The sequence below is a fragment of the Otolemur garnettii genome, unplaced genomic scaffold (genome assembly GCF_000181295.1).
Source record: "Otolemur garnettii isolate 467f Iridium unplaced genomic scaffold, OtoGar3 scaffold00096, whole genome shotgun sequence".
NCBI classification, from domain to species: Eukaryota; Metazoa; Chordata; class Mammalia; order Primates; family Galagidae; genus Otolemur; species Otolemur garnettii.
Window position 1 is genome coordinate 6,307,437 of NW_003852491.1, and position 19,913 is coordinate 6,327,349.

The 19,913-nt window shown below is 50.2% G+C and overlaps 2 protein-coding genes across 3 annotated transcripts in view; one reads left to right on the forward strand and one right to left on the reverse strand.

Moving 5' to 3' along the window:
- Positions 1-2,716: 2,716 nt before the first annotated feature.
- Positions 2,717-8,127, reverse strand: CD19 (CD19 molecule). 2 transcript variants are annotated; one of them, XM_012808857.2, is made up of 14 exons: positions 8,040-8,127; positions 7,536-7,802; positions 7,036-7,230; positions 6,629-6,907; positions 5,530-5,640; positions 5,191-5,239; positions 4,807-4,895; positions 4,026-4,139; positions 3,799-3,903; positions 3,641-3,709; positions 3,477-3,533; positions 3,337-3,393; positions 2,895-2,990; positions 2,717-2,808 (listed from the first exon to the last, which is right to left on the reverse strand). In XM_012808857.2, the coding sequence occupies exons 1-14, from the start codon at positions 8,125-8,127 to the stop codon at positions 2,717-2,719; spliced, it is 1,668 nt and encodes a 555-aa protein (XP_012664311.2). The 2 variants fall into 2 exon arrangements, with proteins under 2 accessions (XP_012664311.2, XP_003795902.2); XM_003795854.2 differs by having other exon boundaries at positions 2,895-2,987; positions 8,040-8,103.
- A 7,071-nt stretch (positions 8,128-15,198) lies between these two features.
- RABEP2 (rabaptin, RAB GTPase binding effector protein 2) overlaps positions 15,199-19,913 on the forward strand; it is a 15,820-nt gene continuing 11,105 nt past the window's right edge. The window contains exons 1-3 of the mRNA XM_003795855.3: positions 15,199-15,420; positions 15,886-16,095; positions 17,634-17,791. Of these exons, the coding sequence (XP_003795903.1) occupies positions 15,360-15,420; positions 15,886-16,095; positions 17,634-17,791 (429 nt within the window). The 5' untranslated portion in view covers positions 15,199-15,359. The remainder of the gene's footprint in view (positions 15,421-15,885; positions 16,096-17,633; positions 17,792-19,913) is intronic.

Here is a 19,913-nt window from a genome sequence, read left to right on the forward strand (position 1 = left end):
AGGCAGGAGACTCACTTGAGCCCAGGAGTTGGAGGTTGCTGTGAGCTGTGATGCCACAGCACTCTACCCAGGGGGATAGCTTGAGGCTCTGTCTAAAAAATAATAATAATAATAATAAGATAGTTGAGCTCAAAAGCTCAGGATGCGAAGTCAAGAAACCCATGGAAATGCTGAAATCCTGGGGTCCCTATGATTGGAGTTTTAACACCCACGTGGAGTTAGAGGTCAAGGCTGAGGCCCCAGGAACTGAAGGGAACAGAAACTGAGCTCCCTGAAGTAAGCTGGGAACTGAAAAAGGGGTGTCTAGGGCTGAGCACAGGAGTGTGCTGCTGTAAATCCAGCTACTTGGGAGCCTGAGGCAGGAGGATTACCTGAGCCCAGAAGTTTGAAACCTTGTCTCAAATTTGTTTTAAAAGGATATCTCTTCTGGGAACAGAAGATGGAGAAGAAAAAAACAATTCAAAGGCCCTGGCATGCAAAAGGGAAGCAAGCCTCCCAAAAGGCAGTGGACGGAAAAAGCCATCATGGCCAATCAGAATCCCAGGGCTTGGACAGCGCCTGTGGCTCAAAAGAGTAGGGTGCTGACCCCATATGCTGGAGGTGGTGGGTTCAAGCCCAGCCCCAGCCAAAAACTGAAAAAAAAAAAAAAAAAAAAAAAAAAGAATCCCAAGGCTTACCAATAATTGGCCTGGACTCAGATTAAACCTCTTAGTGCAGGAACCTGCTCTGAGAAACTCATGGATAAAATAGCCAGAAAACTGTAAAGCCTGTAAGACTGTAGGCAGATGCCAAAGCAATCTGGCCCCAGGGGTATCAATGGGGCCCAGGGAACTCACAGCCTCCCACAGGCAGAAGAAACACAGAAAAGAAACCTACCACGGTAATACCCGGAGAGCCAAGGGAAAATTCACACCATTTTAAATGTAACAATAGGGGCCAGGCACTGGCTCACACAATCCTAGCACTCTGGGAGGCCGAGGCAGGTGGACTACTTGAGCTCATGAGTTTGAGACCAGCCTGAAAAAGTGAGACCCCCATCTCTACTAAAAATAGAAAAACTGAGGCAAGAGGATCGCTTGAGCCCAAAAGTTGAAGGTTGTTATGAGCTATGACACCACGGCACTCTACCTAGGGTGACAGCTTGAGACTCTTTAAAAAAAAAGAAAGAAAGAAAGAAAGAAAAAGTCTAGTCAGACTCATAGGAAGCATTGGAATTTCTTACACAGGAGGGACTGGGATTCAGAAGACCACTGGAGCTAGGGAGAATAGTGGCATGGAGACCAGGCAGAAGCCATCAGGAATCCCACAGACCAATTTCACCTTTCCCTGAGGCAAGATGGTTCCAGGGATTAATGACCTTTAGCTCTGAAAGTCTGTATTCATGGTTTATATCAGGTATGAAGGCAAGGTGACTACATGTGCAGCCAGATTTCTAGACTCACATCCAGCCCTGTGACCAGAGACATGCTCCTTAGCCTTTTCTTCCCCCTCTGAGCCTCAGAGGAAGAGAGGGTCAAGCTTGAGTATAGGCTCAGAATGAGATGGCTAGAACTCCTCCCCCACCACTTATTAATGAAGCAAGTCTTAGACATGTTATTTAATTTCTCTGCCTTAGTCTTCTGTGAAATGGTGGTAATAATATTATACCTGCCTACAGAGTTGTTTGTGAAGACAAAATGGGTATAACTAAATATGTGTAATACACACATAAAATAGTTTGTTACAATCCTGGTACTGTAAGGATTGAGTTAATTAATGTTAGTGCAGAGAATATAGTAGATAGTAAATATTCTGTGATGATGAATGATTCTAACCAGATTGCCAATTTTTCTTCCTTTTTTTTTTTTTTTGAGAAAAGGTATTGCTTTGTTGCCTGAGCTAGAGTACAATGGTGTCCTCAGAGTTCACTGCAACCTCCCTCAAGAGATCCTCCCACCTCAGCCTCCTGAGTAGCTATGCCTATCAGTGTGTGCAACCACACCCAGCTAATTTTTTTTTATTTTTTATAGAGATGAAGTTTCACTGTGTTGCCCAGGCTGGCCTCAAACTCCTGGGCTCAAGTGATCCTCCCATGTTAGCCAAGTGCTGGAATTACAAGTGTGAGCCACCACATCTGTTTCTTCTTTACTGGACACCCAGTACACAACTGCTGGATGAACAGCAATTGAATAACTAGAGGGTGGGAATATGGCTGAGGTGGGGAATTTGGTGGGTTGCAGGCAAATGAGGGAAATGGGTGAAGGCCAGCCACCGGAAGTGAAGGTCCTCTCATATGCAGAATGCAGCACTCTCTCTTCCACAGGATTCAAAAGGGGGACAGGTGTGTACCCATCTTCACCTTTCCTTCCTTCCCACACAAGGGCACCACTTCGTAGGATTGGAAGAGCTCATTGAGTTTATTTGGGGAACATATAAGAGGCTAGAAGTTTCACTGGCATGTATACACACATATACATATCCTGAGCAATGTTGCCTGAAGGTTGACTTTATCTGTTTGGGGTCCTCAGGTTTCAGAGTCAGGTGTGGATTTCAGGGGCCTAAGGAGTCCTAAGTTATGCAGAAGAAACAGTGATAGGGAAGGGGCCAGGAGCCCACCAGGCCTTGGGATCCCTGTTTCCTCTTCCTCCCTGAGAGCCAGCACATACTGCCATCCCCACCTCTTTCTCCCTCTTCTCCTTCCCTAGGGACAGTCCCAGATCACCTGGCCCACTGGGGGTCACCTGGTGCTCCAGGTCCCCATGTGGCCCCCATCTTCCCATGCTGGCTGTGGCCCATCAGGATTATCCATGTTCTCATAAGAATCTGCATCTGGACAGGACCAGGAAGAAATAAGATATAGGTAGGGCTGGAAAGAGGCTGGGAGGCACAGTCAGCCCAATGGCAGAAGCACCCACCTTCTTCGTGATCAGGACCAAGCTGACCCCGGATGGAGTGGAGCTGTGGGGCTGCATAAAGGATCCCTCTCATATCTTCATAGGACTGGGACCCTGCTTGGGCAGGTTTTGGAGAATTGGAGGCTTGGGGAAGGGAAGTGCAACCTTAATAAGGAAAGGGCCTGAGGGACAGAGGAAGGTGGGAGGCTTCACCTATGCTGTACTGAGAAGTGGTGAATAGATCAGCATCAAGCTGGGGAAGGCCTGGGTAGTTGTAGGGTCTAGATTAGGTGCAGATTAGATTATGGTCAGAGAAAGGGCCAAAAACAGAACTGGATGGATTCAAAGCCAGGATCATAAGGAAGTCGTAGAGAGAGCTGGGGTCAAGGCAGGGGCTGTTGTCAGAGCTGAGGCCAGGTGAGCCCAAGCTGGTGAGGGCAGGCTGTTCCCAAGCATCTCTCACCAAGAGAGGTTGCTTCCCGGCTGTGATCCCACACAGACCCATGGGGGCTCAGGAAGTCTGGAGAAGGAATAGGTAGGTTACTATTTCTCATGGCCCTCAGGCCCCCTTACCCCTAGGAATGTGGCCATCCTCACACACACCCATTGTCCTGGTGACTGGCTGGGCTAGCTCTTCATCCTCATTCTCATAAGACTCAGCTGTTGCAGAAGAAAGAGAATTCCAGGGACCACTCCTGCCTGCTAGGGGCTCCACAGTGCTGCGGCTTATCCTAAGTCTCTCAGGCCCCACAGGGACTCCAAGTTACCGTTGGAGAAGGAGTCTTCATCCTCAGGACTCAAGGGCCCATCCTCAGGGTTCTCATAGCCGCTGCCATCTAGTGGAGAAAGGAGCAGAGTCCAGCGAGGGTCCAGAGTACTCTCCGAGTACTGGAGGTAGGGGAGGCATGAGGGAGGGCAGCCTTACCCTGGGAGAGCTGGTCCTGCCCAGGATTGGAGTCATTCTCGTACAACTCGGAGCCCTCCTTGCTGTCTGGTTCCTCAAAACCCTCCCCTTCCTCTGGTCCTGGGCCTGGAGATTTGGGGATGGGAACGAGGAACTGTCACGCCCTTTCCTTAAGGCCCCAGTCCACTATTCCAGCCACAGACCGCTCAAACACCTTCCGTGTGAGGAATGACCGCCCCCTCATTCACCGGCTCTGGGCGGGCTCCGGGACCCCGCGGCTCTAGCCTCCTGGACATCGCTGCGTGGGTTTCCGTGGGACCGGGATGCGCCCCCCAGGCCTGCTGCCCAACGCTGGGCGCGTCCTGTAAAGCGGGGTTGGAAGAGATGGGGGCTGAGCAGGAGAGGATGCTTTGGGCTCTGCGAAAGGCCTTTGGGTCTAGGCATTGAGACCTTGAACCATAGGGGCTGGGATTCTAAATGTAGAGGTTTGGGCCAGGAGCTTTGTCTCACACCTGTAATCCTAACACTCCAAGAGGCCCAGGAGGGTGGATTGCCTGAGCTCAGGAGTTGGATACCAGCCTGAGCAAGAGTGAAACTCATCTCTACTAAAAATAGAAAAACTAGCCAGGCGTTTTGGCAGGCTCCTCTATCCCAGCTACTCAGGAGGCTGAGGCAAGAGGATCTCAAGAGTTTGAGGTTACTGTGAGCTATGATGCCAAAGCACTCTACCAGAGCAACAGAGTGACACTCTATCTCAATTAATTAATTAATTAATTAACCCTGAGGGTGTGGCCTCAAGTTTCAGGGCAAAATTCTGCACTAGAACAGAAGGACTTAGGGTTCTGGTGCTGGGGTGGGTTGTAGGGGTGGGGCCCACTTCTAGGCAGGACACCGCACCCTGAGGGCAGAGCTCCCGGAGACTTGACACTCAGGGGATTGGAGAAATGGGGACAATGGAGGTGGAGCTCTAGCTCTGGGGCAGAGCTATGGTCTGCAGGCCAGGGTCGCAGGCCTGGCAGTGCCTCTCACCCATGCCGGTGGTGGGCGTGGGAAGGAACAGTACGTTCCCGTACTGGTTCTGGGGCCCGCTTCCTGGGGGAGGTGTCACTTTGAAGAACCTGGAAAGAGAAGGGGAGATGCACTGTGAGGCTAGGCCTGGGAGGGACTGGGGGATACATTCAAGATTCAGGCCAGTCCTTCAGGGCTTAAATGTTGTCACTTGTGATTAGCTCTTTTGGCTGGACAGCCTACAGAGAGGTCTAGGATCACTCCAACGAGGTATCTTCACAGGGAAGGTAGCTTTGGAGCTAGGCCTTGAGGTTGAGCAGTATTTCAACTGCTAGAGAAGAGTAAAGACACCCTAGGCAGCGCAAAGCATAAAGTGAGAGGGGTACAGTGCAGTGGCTGCATTACCTCCTGGTGGGGTCAGTCATTCGCTTTCTTTTCCTCCTCAGGATCAGGGCTGGTGGGAGTTAAAGTAGTGATCAGAGGGGCTGCTTGGCCAGTTGAGGATTTGGGGGTGCTGGGGAAATCACTTGCATTAATAGAGAAGATGAGTTCAAATTGCAAGGGGCTTGGGAAATTTGAGGGGGGTTCAAGGAGGAACAGGCGGATAGCATTCTGGGGTCTGTAGGGGAAGGATGGGAGGAGAGAAAAATGGTTGTCAGACTGACCAGTGTCAGTTTATCTTGGGTTTATCTTGGGGAAGATGGTGGGTAGGGTTTCAGCTAACCAGCTGAGAGTATGACTCACTTCTTTGAAGTTGAAGAAAGCCCACAAGGGAAACCAGGCAGAAGATGAGATAAATCAAAGTCACAGCTGGGACCTTCCAGCCACCAGTTCTCAGCAGCCAGTGCCATAGTACTAGGGGGAAAGGGCTATGAGATGAGGACCCCAGGCTGGGATCTTATTTTCCAACCTCAAGACCTCAAAGGACTGCAAGTCTTGGGGACAGGGATAAGGCACAGCTTCAAAGTCCCAGGCTTTTAAAGAGGGCTCTCCTCCCTCCCTCTAAGGAGCTGTCTCCCAGGAAGACAGAGACCGTGCTACAAAGCCTGGCACAGGGTATGGGGCAGTGTCTATTGAGCAAACCAGGGACAAACTGTGCCTATAGTCAGAGGCAATGTTAGGATGTAGGGGAGCATAATGATCAGCTTTTGGCTGCAGTTAAGGACAGTCATGGTCAAAGTGAGGGGCATAATTGAGCTCACAAAGTTAGAGTTCTGATCCAGCATGTTGCTGAGGTCAAGTTCAGAGTGAAAGTTGAGACTGAGTTTGAGAACTATGCTTAGGATAGCATGGAAGGGTTGTATGGAGACAGAATGGGTAGAACATTGTGACCAATCTGATGGGTGGGGTGAAAAAAAGAAACAATGACCAGGATCCCAGGTTCCCAGGATCCCAGATTGGCCAGAGGACTACATTGAGGGAAAATGTTGAGACTGAGGTGTCCATGGGATATCAAATGATAATTTTGGAAGATGGCTGGGTATGGGGTATGTGGAGCCTGGAATAGAGTCACTGTGGCATGGCAACCCAAGAAGCCACAGGGAGTGAAGGAGATCAAATGGGAAAAACATGCAGACAGAGGGCCAAGGGCTCCAACGGTGCACAGTGGGGGAGGAAGAAAGACTCCACCAAAGCTGGTGGGAAGGATCAACCAGTGTAGGAGAAGATCCAGAAAAGTAATGTCTGGGCAGCAAGGAAGGAAAGAATTGGAGTGAGTGGTCTATGTAGAAGTTGGGGTTTAAGATGGGGCTGGTACAAGCCCTCAGGTTGGGGGTCCAAGATTGACTGTTTTCCTCTTCCCAATAGCCTCGCACAGATGCCTCACAATTGAGAGAAACTCTACCTGGCCGGGCAGTGACCTCCAGGTGCATTGAGATGGTCCGGTTACCACAGCGACAATAATAGGTGCCAGCATCTTGAGCTGTGGCCTGGGGCAACAATAGACCAGTCCCCAGGACCCACATCTCTCTGGCTGGATGACCCTCAGTCAGGTTTAGGCTCATCAGTGGGAAGTTAGTCTTCTTGGGGTGCACATGTGTCCAGGAGATGTGGCCTCTGGCCACAGTGTCAGGGGGTACCCCACAAGACAGCCAGAGTGTAGAGCCAGAGGCCATGGTGAGGTCTGGGACAGGGAGAGACAAGACTAAGAAAGCCTAATTCTTGGGGCCTCATCTACCCCATATTCTCAAGTTTCCACTCACCATTCCCCATCCATGACCCCTACTTTCTGGCATGTCCCCTGCATCTTACCTTGGCTGAGGCTCTGGCTCAGATTTTGCCTAGGTGGAACACACATGTGCCTTCCCTTCCAGACCTCAGGGTGATCATTGGCCCATACATACACCTGGGAGCTGGTGGGGTGACCAGAAGAGGGCCTGGGGTCCTCTGAGGACCTGTTTCCCAGGCTACAGCCTAGGTCTGAAGCATTCCACCGAAACAGCTCCCCTGGGAAAAGACCCAGAACCAAATGCAGAGACATCCAGGAGAGGGCAAGAGACAGAAACCCAGAAAGGCAGAGGCAGAAGAGCATCTACGTGGACCCAGAGAGAAGAGATAGGCCGAGAGACATGGAGCAGCTCAGTGTTGAAGTCAGGAAGCTGCAGGAGTGTAACCTGCTATAATTAGCTTCTGTGGGTCCTGCAGCCCCTCTAGCCCATCCAGCAGCTTCATAGCTACTCGGCCTCCTCTATCCCAGGTGGGCCATCCACCCCCACTCCAGTGCCCTCGCCCTCGCCCAGCCCAGCCCTCACCACTGTCCTCCACACTGACTGTCCAGCCAGGATGCCCAGCCTTCTCAGAGGGGGGCCACGTCTGGCACAGGTAGAAGCCCCCCATCTGATCAGAGATGTTGAAGATGAATGTCAGGATGCCCAGGGTCCCCATGTAGATGCCCAGGTCTGGTAACCCCAGGCTGAGGTCTAAGAAGGGTGCTGACTGGGACCCCCGATACCAGGTCAGCTGCTCTGGGGGACAATCTGAGGGACCCTTAAGGCACTGCAGCACAGCATCACTTCCCTCTGTAGAGAAAGAGAGAGAGAGATGGGGGAGCCCTTGCTACCTTTCCTCACACTGGGTCATAAAACAAGGGACCCTGCAAGCTGGACATGGATGAGCCCTTAGAATCCTTCCAAACCCCTGAATTTTACAAATATGAAAATGGAGGCTCAGAGAGAGTAAGTTACCCGGCCAGGGGGACCCAGTCCCAGCCCAGGTTTCCAGCTCTAACTCCTTCCCTTGCTGCCCTTCGCACTTACCTTCTACCTTCACCAACCGCTGTTCCTGGGGCCTCACTCTCATAGGGGTAAGGAAGAGGAGAAACGAGAAGAGGAGAGGAGTTAGCATGGTGGCCAGACTCCCTGGGGCACCCAGCTTCGCGCAGGGGATGCTGGGGCAGGCTGGAGCAGGCGGGGGCCTGGAGGGCACTGAACCATGGGTGTCTGCGGGGGAGGTAGTAGTACCCCGAGAGGAAGGGGGTGGTCACACCTCAGGTCCACTTTTCCAGTCACCCCTCCAGGCCCACAAAACTTGCCTCCTCCCTGCTACACTGTTTTATTTTCACCCACTTCACCATGTAAAATGATCTTATTTGTGTGTCTATTCGTTCACTTGTTTCCTGCTCTAGAATGTAAGCCTTTTGGAGTGGAGACTTTATCTTGTTCAGCACTAAATGCACAGGGCTCAGCACATAGTAGGTACCTGAAAAATATTTGTTGAATCAGTGGATTCAGGCTTAGAGGCCCCTCCTTCTGCCCCCCTTCCTCCTCCCACCCCAGGTTCTCTTCACATGTATATCCATCCCCCCAGTTCATTCACTCAGCAAACATTTCCTGGGCCTCTTTGCAACCACCCGTTAACACATTTTAGAATCTGGCAGACCTGAGTTTGAATTCTCCACCTCAACCATTTGGTTAAATTTCTTCAGTGTTTTTCTTTCTTTCTTTCTTTCTTTTGAGACCGAGCCTCAAGGTGTTGCCCTGGGTAGAGTGCTGTGGCATCACAGCTCACAGCAACCCCCAACTCCTGGGCTCAAGCGATTCTCTTGCCTCCACCTCCAGAGTGGCTGAGACTATAGGTGCCTACCACAATGCCCGGCTAGTTTTTGGTTACAGCTGCCATCGTTGTTTGGCAGGCTCAGGCTGAATTTGAACCTGCCAGCTCAGGTGAATGTGACTGGTGCCTTAGCCGCTTGAGCCACAGGCACCGAGCCCAGTGTTTTTCTTTATTAACTGTGAGTACTATCAGAACTATAAACATATTGTTTGTAAAGATTAAATAGGACAATATACGTAAGACATTTATCAGCCCAGCACATAGTAGGCCCTCAGTTAATGAAAGATAGTATTACATAATGGTTAGGCGCTCAAGTCAGACTGCCTGGGTTCAAAACTAAGCAAAAGCTTGGTGTGGGGGTGTACACCTGTAATCCCAGCTACAGCTACTCAGGAGGCTAAGGCCCAGGTGGTCAAAGCTGCAGTGAGCTATGATTATGCCTGTGAGTAGCCACTGTACTCTAGTTTGAGCAATATCTCTAAAAAAATAAACAAAACAAGGCAAGTTTCCTTATCTGTAAATTGGAGTTGATGAAAAAATCTACTGCATAGATTGTTTTGAGGGTAAATCAGTCAATGTAATATATAAAGTTGAGGGGTGCTTAGCAGCTGTTTGGAGAAAGCAGCAGCTACTATTGCTCCTTTGCAGTGGTCCTTAGAAATTACATGATTGGGGTGGTGTCTGTGGTTCAAAGGAGTAGGGTGCTGGCCCCATATACCAGAGGTGGCAGGTTCAAACCCAGCCCTGGCCAAAAACTGCAGAAAAAAAAAAAAAGAAAAGAAAAGAAAAGAAATTACATGAATTGGGCAGTGCCTGTGGCTCAGTGGGTAGGATATCAAATCCGTATACCGAGGGTGGCAGGTTCGAACCCGGCCTGGCCAAACAGCAAACAAAAAAAAAAAAAAAGAAAGAAATTACATGATTAATGTCTCTTTCTCATTCAGTTCTTCCCCAAGAAGCCCCTGCTTCAGTTAGGAAAGGAAACCATTTAGAAATGGGGCAACTGGCTCGGCACCTGTAGCTCAGTGGCTAGGGCACCAGCCACATACACCAGAGCTGGCGGGTTCAAACCCAGCCAGGGCCTGCCAAACAATGACAACTACAACCAAAAAGTAGGCATTATGGCGGGGGCCTGTGGGCCCAGCTACTTGGGAGGCTGAGGCAAGAGAATTGCTTAAGCCCAAGAGTGTGACGTTGCTGTGAGCTGTTGACACTACAGCACTCTACATAGTGAGACTCTGTCTCAAAAAAAAAAAAAAAAAGTAGAAATGGGGCAATTAAGACCCCAAGATACTCTGGCTTCTCTTCAGATTACATAAGACCCCCAGAAGGGTCTTGCCTAAGGGTACACATTGAGCTGGCAGTATGGTGAGGACTAGAATACAGCAGTCCCAACTCCTCAATCTGTCCTTATTCTGCCCCATGCCTCCTCATCCTCTCTTCTCCCTTGCTCTGTAGGGGTACAAGTGTTTGTATGTGAGTGTATGTGTGAAAGAGAAAGAGAGTCTGTTACTTTTGTAGGCACTCAGGGAAAGGGTCCAGAGACCCAAGAGACCTACTTTCTCACTGGCAGATTCCCAGGCCTGTCTCATCAGGCTGTGGCTTCCTGTTTGCCCCAGGGCAAGCCCCAGGGGACCCTCCAGGTGGCTGGGCCTCCACTTCCTTTGACCAGCTGAGGGGGCTGGGAGGGGGAAGAGCAGAGCACTGGGAAATGAAGAGCACTCAACTCTCTAGTTGCTTAGTCTAGCTCTCCCTAGAGCATGTGAGTGCCCTGCTTAAAACATGTCAGCAGCTTTTCATCTGCCTAAAATAAAACAATGCCTAGCCATGGCCTATAAGCCTGAGTGCCGCCAACATTTCCTGCAGGGTTACTCCACGACTCTCCTTCCACACCATGCTCTAACTTGCCAAGTGCTTTTCCACCTAAAGACCTTTGCATTTGCTGTTCTTCCTCCTGGATCTTTGTTCTGCCCTTTGCTTGACTGGCTTCTTCCATCATTCAGGTGTTGGTCAAGGTTCTTTCCTTAGAAAGGCCTTCCCTCACTCCCCTCCAACCCGTACATTTTTGATCTCACATTCTTATTATTATCATTATTTTTGGAGACAGAGTCTTACTTTGCTGCCCTACTAAGTGCTATGATGTCACAGCTTATAGCAACCTCAAACTCTTGGGTTCAAGCAATTCCTTTGCCTCAGTTTTTCATTTTTAGTAGAGACAGGGTCTCACTATTGCTCAGGCTGGTCTTGAACTTGTGAGCTGAAGCAATCCACCTACCTTGGCCTCAAAGAGTGCTAGGATTATAGATGTGAGCCATCACACCTGGCCTCACATCCTTATTTCATTTCCTTCCCAGGACTTGCCCCAATCTCAGATTATGCTTGTTAATTTGTGAGTCTTCTCATGTGCCTCCTACACCAGAATGGCCATTCTTCAAGAACAGGGATCTTTTTTTTTTTTTGACAGAGCCTCAAGCTGTCCCCCTGGGTAGAGTGCTATGGCATCACAGCTCACAGCAACCTCCAACTCCTGGGCTCAAGCTAGTCTCCTGCCTTAGCCTCCCAAGTAGCTGAGACCACAGGCGTCTGCCTGGCTATTTTTTTGGTTGCAGCCATCATTGTTGTTTGGCAGGCCCGGGCTGGATTCGAACCCACCACTTTAGGTGTATGTGGCTGGCACCTTAGCCGCTTGAGCCACAGGTGCCGAGCCAAGAACAGGGATCTTTACTGTCCTTAGATGTACACTGGCATCTAATAGGTATTCAGTAAGTATTTGTTGAATAAAAGAAGGTGGCTCAGTGCCTGTGGCTCAAGTGGCTAAGGCGCCAGCCGCATACACCTAAGGTGGTGGGTTCAAATCCAGCCCAGGCCTGCCAAAACAATGACAGCTGCAACCAAAAATAGCCAGCGTTGTGGCAGGCGCCTGTGGTCCCAGCTACTTGGGAGGCTGAGGAAGGAGACTTGCTTGAGCCCAGCAGTTGGAGGTTGCTGTGAGCTGTGATGCCATAGCACTCTACCCAGCGGGATAGCTTGAGGCTCTGTCTCAACAAAAAACTTCCTTTTCTCTTCCCCTACATGTGTTCGGTCACCAAGGCTAGTCCATTTTATATCCTGAGTATTTCTATAATCAGTTTTCTCTTTCTGACTCTGCATCTGCAGCTCAGCGGCCAGGGCGCCAGCCATATACACCTGAGCTCCCGGGTTCGAACCTAGCCAGGGCCTGCCAAACAACAATAACAACTACAACCAAAAAATAACTGGGTGTTGTGGCGGGTGCCTGTAGTCCCAGCTACTTGGGAGGCTGAGGCAAGAGAATCGCTTGAACCCTTGAGCTCTGGCTCAGGTTTGAGGTTGCTGGGAGCTGTTATGCCATAGCACTCTACCGAGGGTGACATAGTGAGACTCTGTCTCAAAAAAAAAAAAGGCAGCGCCTATGGCTCAGTGGGTAGGACACCGGCCTCACGTACTGAGGGTGAAGGGTTCAAACTGGCCCCAGCCAAACTGCGATAAAAAAATAGCCAGACGTTGTGGCGGGTGCCTGTAGTACCAGCTACTCGGGAGGCTGAGGCAAGAGAATCCCCTAAGCCCAAGAGCTGGAGGTTGCTGTGAGCACGGCATGGCACTCTACCAACGGTGACAAAGAGACTCTGTCTCTAAAAAAAGTTCTTTTTTTCTGTTTTTGGACCCTTTCTTCACAACTAGAACCAATTCAATAGCTTCTGTCCTGGGACCCCTCCCCTGTGTCTTTTGCTTCCTACCTGTATTCTGCATGTCAAGAGAACTTCTTTGATAATTAGTCATGTGCTTAACAGCCTTCAACAGCTCCCAGGACCCAGGCCAGATAAAATCCAAGCCTATAGCTGCTATGAAGCCTCTTCCCAAACTGGTTGAAGCCTTATTTCTAGTCATCAAGTCACCCCCTTCCCCAGATACACTGTCACATTCACAGGGAATGTGGACTTAATTCCGAGGGCAAGAAGGTATTGAGGATTTATAAATCAATCAGGAGTTGGCTGGACCAGATTTGTGTTTTCCACAGCTCCCCCTGAGACCAGTGTGAAAAGTGCTCATTCATCCATTCACTCATCAAAGGTTTATTTGCTACTATGTTTAGTTACCAGCACCTTGCTATAGGCTGGGGAAACAGCAGGCAACATGAAAGGATTCCTAATCTCATGGGCCTTTGATGCAAATTTTGGGGCCAAGGAAAGATAAAAAGGGGACAGGTAGCTCGGCGCCCATAGAGAAAGCGGCTAAGATGCCAACCACATACACCTGAGCTGCTGGGTTTGAATCCCAGCCCAGGCCCGCCAAACAACAGTGACGGCAACAACCAAAAAATAGTTGGACCTTGTGGTGGGCGCCTGTAGTCCCAGCTCCTTGTGAGGCGGGGGCAGGAGAATCGCTTGAGCCCAGGAGTTGGAGGTTGCTGTAAGCTGAGTGCCACAGCACTCCACCCAGGGTGACAGCTTGACACTTTGTCTCCAAAAAAAAAAAAAAAGAAGAAGAAGAAAAAAAAAGGGACAGGTGACAAACAAGTTAACCAATAAACAATTTCAGATGGTGAAAAGCATTCTGATGTGATATAATGGTAGACAGATGATGGAGGTAGTCAGAGAGGAGGGGACATTTAAGCTAAGACCTGAAGAAGGGAAAAGTTCGATTAAGTGCCTGTTTAGTCTTGTTAGTCTTGCCATACTCTTTTCCAAAGTGGCTGTACCACTTCATATTCCCATCAATATATGAGGCCCAGGCAGGTGAACTGCTTGAGCTCGGGAGTTTGAGACCAGCCTGAGAAAAATCGAGACCCTGTCTCTACTAAATACAGAAAAACTAGCTGTGTGTTGTGGCAGGTGCCTGTAGTCCTAGCTACTAGAGAGGCTGAGGCAAAGAGGATCGCTTGAACTTAGGAGTTTGAGGTTACTGTGAGCTATGATGCCACAGCACTCTACCCAGGGCAAAGTGAGACTGTCTCAAAACAAGAAAAGCACCCCCCCCCAAAGAAAAACCCTCCCAATATATGAGAAAGCCAGTTTCTCTGCATACTCACCAGCACTTGGTGTTATCACTCTTATTTTAGCATTCTGAGAAGTGTGTAGTGATTAAAGTGCCTGCAGCTTTTTTTTTTTTTTTTTAAGATAGAGTCTCACTTTGTTGTGTTGTTCAGTAGAGTGCCCTGGCAACACAGCAACCTCAAACTCTTGGGTTCAAGCGATTCTCTTGCCTCAGCCTCCCAAGTAGCTGGGTCTACAGATGCCTGCCATAACGCCCAGCTAGTTTTAGAGATGAAGTGTCGCTCTGGCTCAGGTTGGCGTGCAACTCATGAGCTCAGACAGTCCACCTGCCTCAGCCTCCCAGAATGCTAGGATTACAGGCATAAGTCACCCCACGGCTTGTGCCTGTGGCTTTAATGTGTATTTCCCTATTGGCCAATGTTGAACATTTTTTGATGTGGATATTGGCTACTTGTGACATTAGTGAAATGTCTAATCATGTCTTATTTCTATTTCCAAACTGAATAACTAGGTTTTTAGCAGGGATGAGACGTAATTTATATTTTACAAAGATCACTCCAACTGCTTTGGGGAGAATTAACTAAACAAGTGGCCAAGACACCCTGGAGCACTGTGGACCTCCAGGAGAGAGATGAGGGGAGCTGCGACTAGGTGTTAGCGCTGGAGATGGAGAGAAAGGGATACTTTCTGGAATATTCAATACATTGGAGGGAGAATTTACAGGACTTCCAGGTTCTTGGGGTGTCCTTTATAGAGGGAGAAACAGGTTGAGGTTCTGGAGGTAAGTGTGAATTACCAGTCATCCTTCAGGAGTGGAGGTCACAGATAAAGAGCTCTTGACCTAGGCAGATGCCAAGGGGAGAGGAGGGATTTGTGAGGCGCTGGGAGTGGAAGGGGGATTAGCAGGAAGCGGTGACTGGTTGAATATCAAAATGGGGGTGGGGACGTGCAAGTTTTGGCCAACAAGGACTGACTCCGCGGGGACTCAGAGGCGCCCAGAAAAATGAGGCCGACCCAGCCCTGTCCCGAGGGACACTCCAAGAGGGCGGAGGTGCAGGGAGGGCCCGGGCACAACTTGCTGCAGTGTTAGCCAGGCTGCGGCGGAAGCGTGGCCAGGGCGGATCACAGCTTGGATCCCGCCTTGAGGGAGAGAGAGGGCGCTTCGTCCTCCCAGGCCGAGACCGGCCAGCGTCTCGAAGGTATGATTGGAGCAGAGCTTCCAAGGTCACGGAGAAACGTCAGGAAGGGCCTTTGAAGGAAAAATCTTCTTTGGGGTTTGAAGGGCAGAAGTCCTCACTTCACAGCACGACGTAGCTAAGTCGGGAGAGGGGCGGGGCCGGGGCTTACTCGGGCATCTTCGGTCGAGGCTCGGCACTGCTCCACTTCCAGCCGGGGGCTTCGGGCCCGGGGCCGATCCGGAAACAGCCGAGCGGATCCGGAAACAGCCGAGAGGACCCGGAAGCGGTGAGCGCCGTCTCCAGGGAGTGCGGGACCGCCGTTTGCGCTGAAGCTATGGCGGCAGCTGCGCCGGCTGCTGCGGGCGAGGACAGACGGAGGCAGCAGCCGGGGGCCGGTACGAGCGGGTAGTCCATGCACGCGGGGGGCGGCGAGGCCGGGGGCGGGGCCGAGCTCAGCGGCTGGTGGAAGGGAGGTGGAGAGGGGCGAGTGGAGAAAGGGGCGGGGCCACGCCTCCGGGAAAAGGGAAGGCGGAGCCTAAGTCCCTGCCGGAGGGGGCGTGGCCTGACACTTCAGGGGTGGGGCCAGTGGCAGGTGAGGGGTGGGGCCCGCTGATGAAGGGGCGGGGTCACTGAAAGGTGGGGAACGCGTGGCAATGTTAGACTGAGCAAGGTGGGAAGGAGGCGGGAAAGGGTCGGGCCCAGGTGAGCGGGGCGGAGCCAGGTGAAGGCGGTGTAAATGTGGCCGCAGAACTAGGTTACAGAACATGCTGATTTTGATGGGTGGCTTGAGGTGATGCGGATCCGAGAAGTGATGGGAATCCGAGAAGTGATGGGAAGAGGCTGATGTCTATTCCCTACAGCGCTGGACCCCCAGCCCCAGGAAGGGGCAAAGGCTGAGGCCGAGTCAGGCGAGCTGGGCCGACTTCGGGCTGAGCTAGCAGGTGCCCTCGCAGAAATGGAGACCATGAAGGCTGTGGCGGAGGTGAGCGAGAGCACGAAGGCCGAGGCTGTGGCTGCAGTTCAGCGGCAGTGCCAAGAGGAGGTGGCTTCGCTGCAGGCTATCTTGAAAGGTGAGACCAGGGTTCCTACCCCCTATCAGCCCCATAGAGGGGAGTACTTGACAAAGGGGGTAGGTAGGTTGCAAGACTTCATAGCAGGGGGCATGCCTGTGAGCAGGAGGAAGGGGCACCCTTTTCTAATTTGCCTAGAAGTACTACACATGATAGCAGCAACTCAAACTTAGCAGTTTCAGCTAAGTTTAGCCCCAAGCTTCTATCAGTTCCCTTGCCTAGAGTCATCTCTTCTGCCTCACTGATGACTGATCAACCCTGAAAATGAAAAGAAACTTCTCAGTTCCCTGAACCAGCCTCATTTTAGTCTGGGCCCAGGCTCTGTGAGTCTAATCCTCTGATTTCCTTCCTTCCCCAGATACCCCTGCATCGGCCTCCCCATCCCCATGTACCAGCTTCCCTCCCTCCACCTCAAATTCCACATATTCAGGAAGTACCAGCTCCCCTAGTCTCAGATATCTTAGCTTCTTTTCTTGTTTTCTCATCTCTCTCCCCTAGCCAAGACCACAGTCTCCGAAACAGATGTTAGAGCTGGCCACACCCCTCTGCCTCACTGCCCCTGCTGTAGTAGAGCTCTGGTCAGCTCTCTTCTAGGTGGTTGTCCACATATCTCCCTCTGTAGTCTGGCCTTGACATTGATTTCAAGAGTAAACTTCCAAAAATTTTCATCTCATCATGCTGTTTCCCTTTCTAACAACCACTCCTGACTCCAGACTACCCTGAGGCTGTATTTCGCGCATTTCAGGCATCCACATACCTATACAACATAGTCGTATACAATTTTCCCTGCTAGTTATTTAATATTTGTTCTTTAAATAGATCTACTTTTTAAGAGATCTAGCACTCCGGGAGGCCAAGGTGGGAGGATCACTTGAGCTTAAGAGTTTGAGACCAGCCTAAGCAACACAGATGTCATCGCTACAAAAAAAAAAATAGAAAAATTAGCTAAGCATGGTGACAGGTTCCTGTAGTCCTAGCTACTTGAAGACTGAGGCAGGAGAATTGTTTGAGCCCAGGAGTTTGAGGTTGCAGTGAGTTATAATGATGCCACTGCACTTTACCTGGGTTGACAGAACAAGACACTGTATCAAAAAAAAAAAAAACCCACATACATTTATTAAAGGAAAATTTCTTTACTGTATATAAAACACTAGACGTGTCCTAAATAATGACAATTAGTGAGACTCTGTCTTTAAAAAAATTGCTGTTATTAAATATTGATTATTATGACATATATTAATAGGAATAGATATCTTGTCTGCAGCATTTATTATGTACCAGGGACAGGGCTTACACATGTTATTTAATCCCACAGCAGCTGAGCACGGTTGTCAGTAGTATTCCCCTTTTGCACCTGAGGACTTTGATGCACAGAGAAGCTACGTGATTGCCCGTGTGTGTCTCTGCAAAGCCCACTGTGGTACCCACTGTGGCAGATTGCCTCGCAGGGAGAGTCAGCGCACTGAGAGCCCCCTGTTCACCTACAGGCAGGCTGGTGCACCGACCCTCCCTCTCCCCCCACCCTTCCTGCCCACCAGACTCCATCAGCAGCTATGAAGCCCAGATTGCTTCCCTGAAGCAGGAGCGGCAGCAGCAGCAGCAGGACTGTGAGGAGAAGGACCGGGAGCTGGTCCGCCTGAAGCAGCTGCTGTCCCGTGCTCATCCTCTGGACTCCTTGGAGAAGCAGATGGAAAAGGTTGGGGTTAGGGTGGCTAGCCTCACCCCCTTGGGGCGTCCTATTCCCCAGTCATCAGGCTCAGGGTTCTCAGTGATTCTAGGAAAAGAACAGAGCTATTGCATGTTGTGGAGGGCTTGGCTCTGTGCTTGGTAGGATCCTGACTTGCTCCTTACCAGTAAATGACCAAGTTCACTTGCCTCCAAAATTAAGGTAAATCGTGTAGAAGGAAGGGAACCGACAGGCGAGGTAATTCTAGTCACTCTTGCCACACTGGTGCTCTACTCAGTGCCCAACAGACTATCTGTCTCCCTTTCCCCTGTGAGGGAGACCCTTGGACATGTCAGATGAGGCTTAGAGAAGTTCAGTAATTAATTCTCCCTAAGTTAGGTATATAAAAAGGAGCAAAGTTGGAATTTTATTTTTTTTATTTATATTTATTTATTTATTGTCTTATTTTATTTTTGTTTTGCAGTTTTTGGCCGAGGCTGGGTTTGAACCCACCAGCTCTGGCATATGGGGCTGTACTCCTTTGAGCCACAGGTGCCACCCATTTTTTATTTTTATTGTTATTATTATTTTTTTGAGATAGAGTCTCACTTCATCGCCCTGGGTAGAGTACCATGGCATCACAGCTCACAGCAACCTCAAACTCCTGGGCCCAAGCAATTCTCTTGCCTCAGCCTCCTGAGAAGCTAGGACTACAGGTGCATGTCACAACGCCTGGCTATTTTTTTGTTGCAGTTTGGCCGGGGCCAGGTTTGAACCTTCAGTGTATGGGGTTGGCACCCTACTCACTGAGCCACAGGCACAGTTGGAATTTTTAAATCTAGGCAGGCTGGTCCTAAAGCTTTTATCCTTAATCTCTGTGATATATCACCTTTATTATTGATGTTGTTGTTAACGATAATAGGAAGCTATTTATACTCTCACCTCATTTGATCTTCATGGCAGCCCTGTGAGATAGGTAAATTTAAAAATTAATATCTTAGGCTCGGCGTCTGTGGCTCAAGTGGCTAAGGCACCAGCCACATATACCTAAGGTGGCGGGTTTGAATCCAGCCTGGGCCCGCCAAACAACAATGATGGCTGCAACCAAAAAATAGCTGGGCATTGTGGCAGGTGCCTGTGGTCCCAGCTCCTGGGAGGCTGGGGGCAGGGGGATCTCTTGAGCCCAGAGTTGAAGGTTGCTGTGAGTTGTGATGCCACAGCACTCTACCCAGGGGGATAGCTTGAGGCTTTGTCTCAAAAAAAAAAAATTAATATCTTAGGCTGGGCGAGGTGGCTCACACCTGTAGTCCTAGCATTCTGAGAGGCCACGATGGGTGGATTGCTTGAGGTAAGGAGTTGGAGACCAGCCTGAGCAAGAGTGAAATTCTGTCTCTACTAAAAATGGAAAAATTGGCTTGGCGCTTGTAGCTGAGTGGTTAAGGCTCAGGCCACATGCTCCGGGGTTTGCAGGTTGGAACTCAGCCGGGACCTGCTAAACAACAGTGACAACTACAACCAAAAAATAGCCAGGTGTTGTGGTGGGCACCTGTAGTCCCTGCTACTTGGGAGGCTAAGGCAAGAGAATCGCTTGAGCCCAGGAATTTGAAGTTGCTATGAGCTGTGATACCATGGCACTCTACAAAGAGCAACAGAGTGAGACTGCCTCAAAAAAAAAAAATTAGCTGGCTGTTGTGGTGGGTGCCTATAGTCTTAGCTACTCAGGAGGCTGAGACAGGAGGATTGCTTGAATCCAGGAGTTTGAGGTTGCTGTGAGCTAGGCTGACACTACAGCACTCTACCCTGGGCAATGGAATGAGATTCTGTCCCCCCAAAACAAAATATCTTGTAGGTGGCAGTCTGAGTGTCGAGGCTTGGTTACCAGCTCCTCATTTCATGGATAGGGAAACTGAGGCTCAGGGAGGTAGAATAAATTACTTGGATAGAAGGCAGCGCCTGTTGCTCAGTGGGCAGGGCACTGACGACGTACACCGAGGCTGGCAGGTTTTTTAGCCCCTGCCAGCTAAACAACAATGACAACTGCAACCAAAAAATAGCTGGGTGTTGTGGCAGGTGCCTGTAGTCCCAGCTACTTGGGAGGCTGAGACAAGAGAATTGCTTAAGCCCAAGAGTTAGAGGTTGCTGTGAGCTGTGA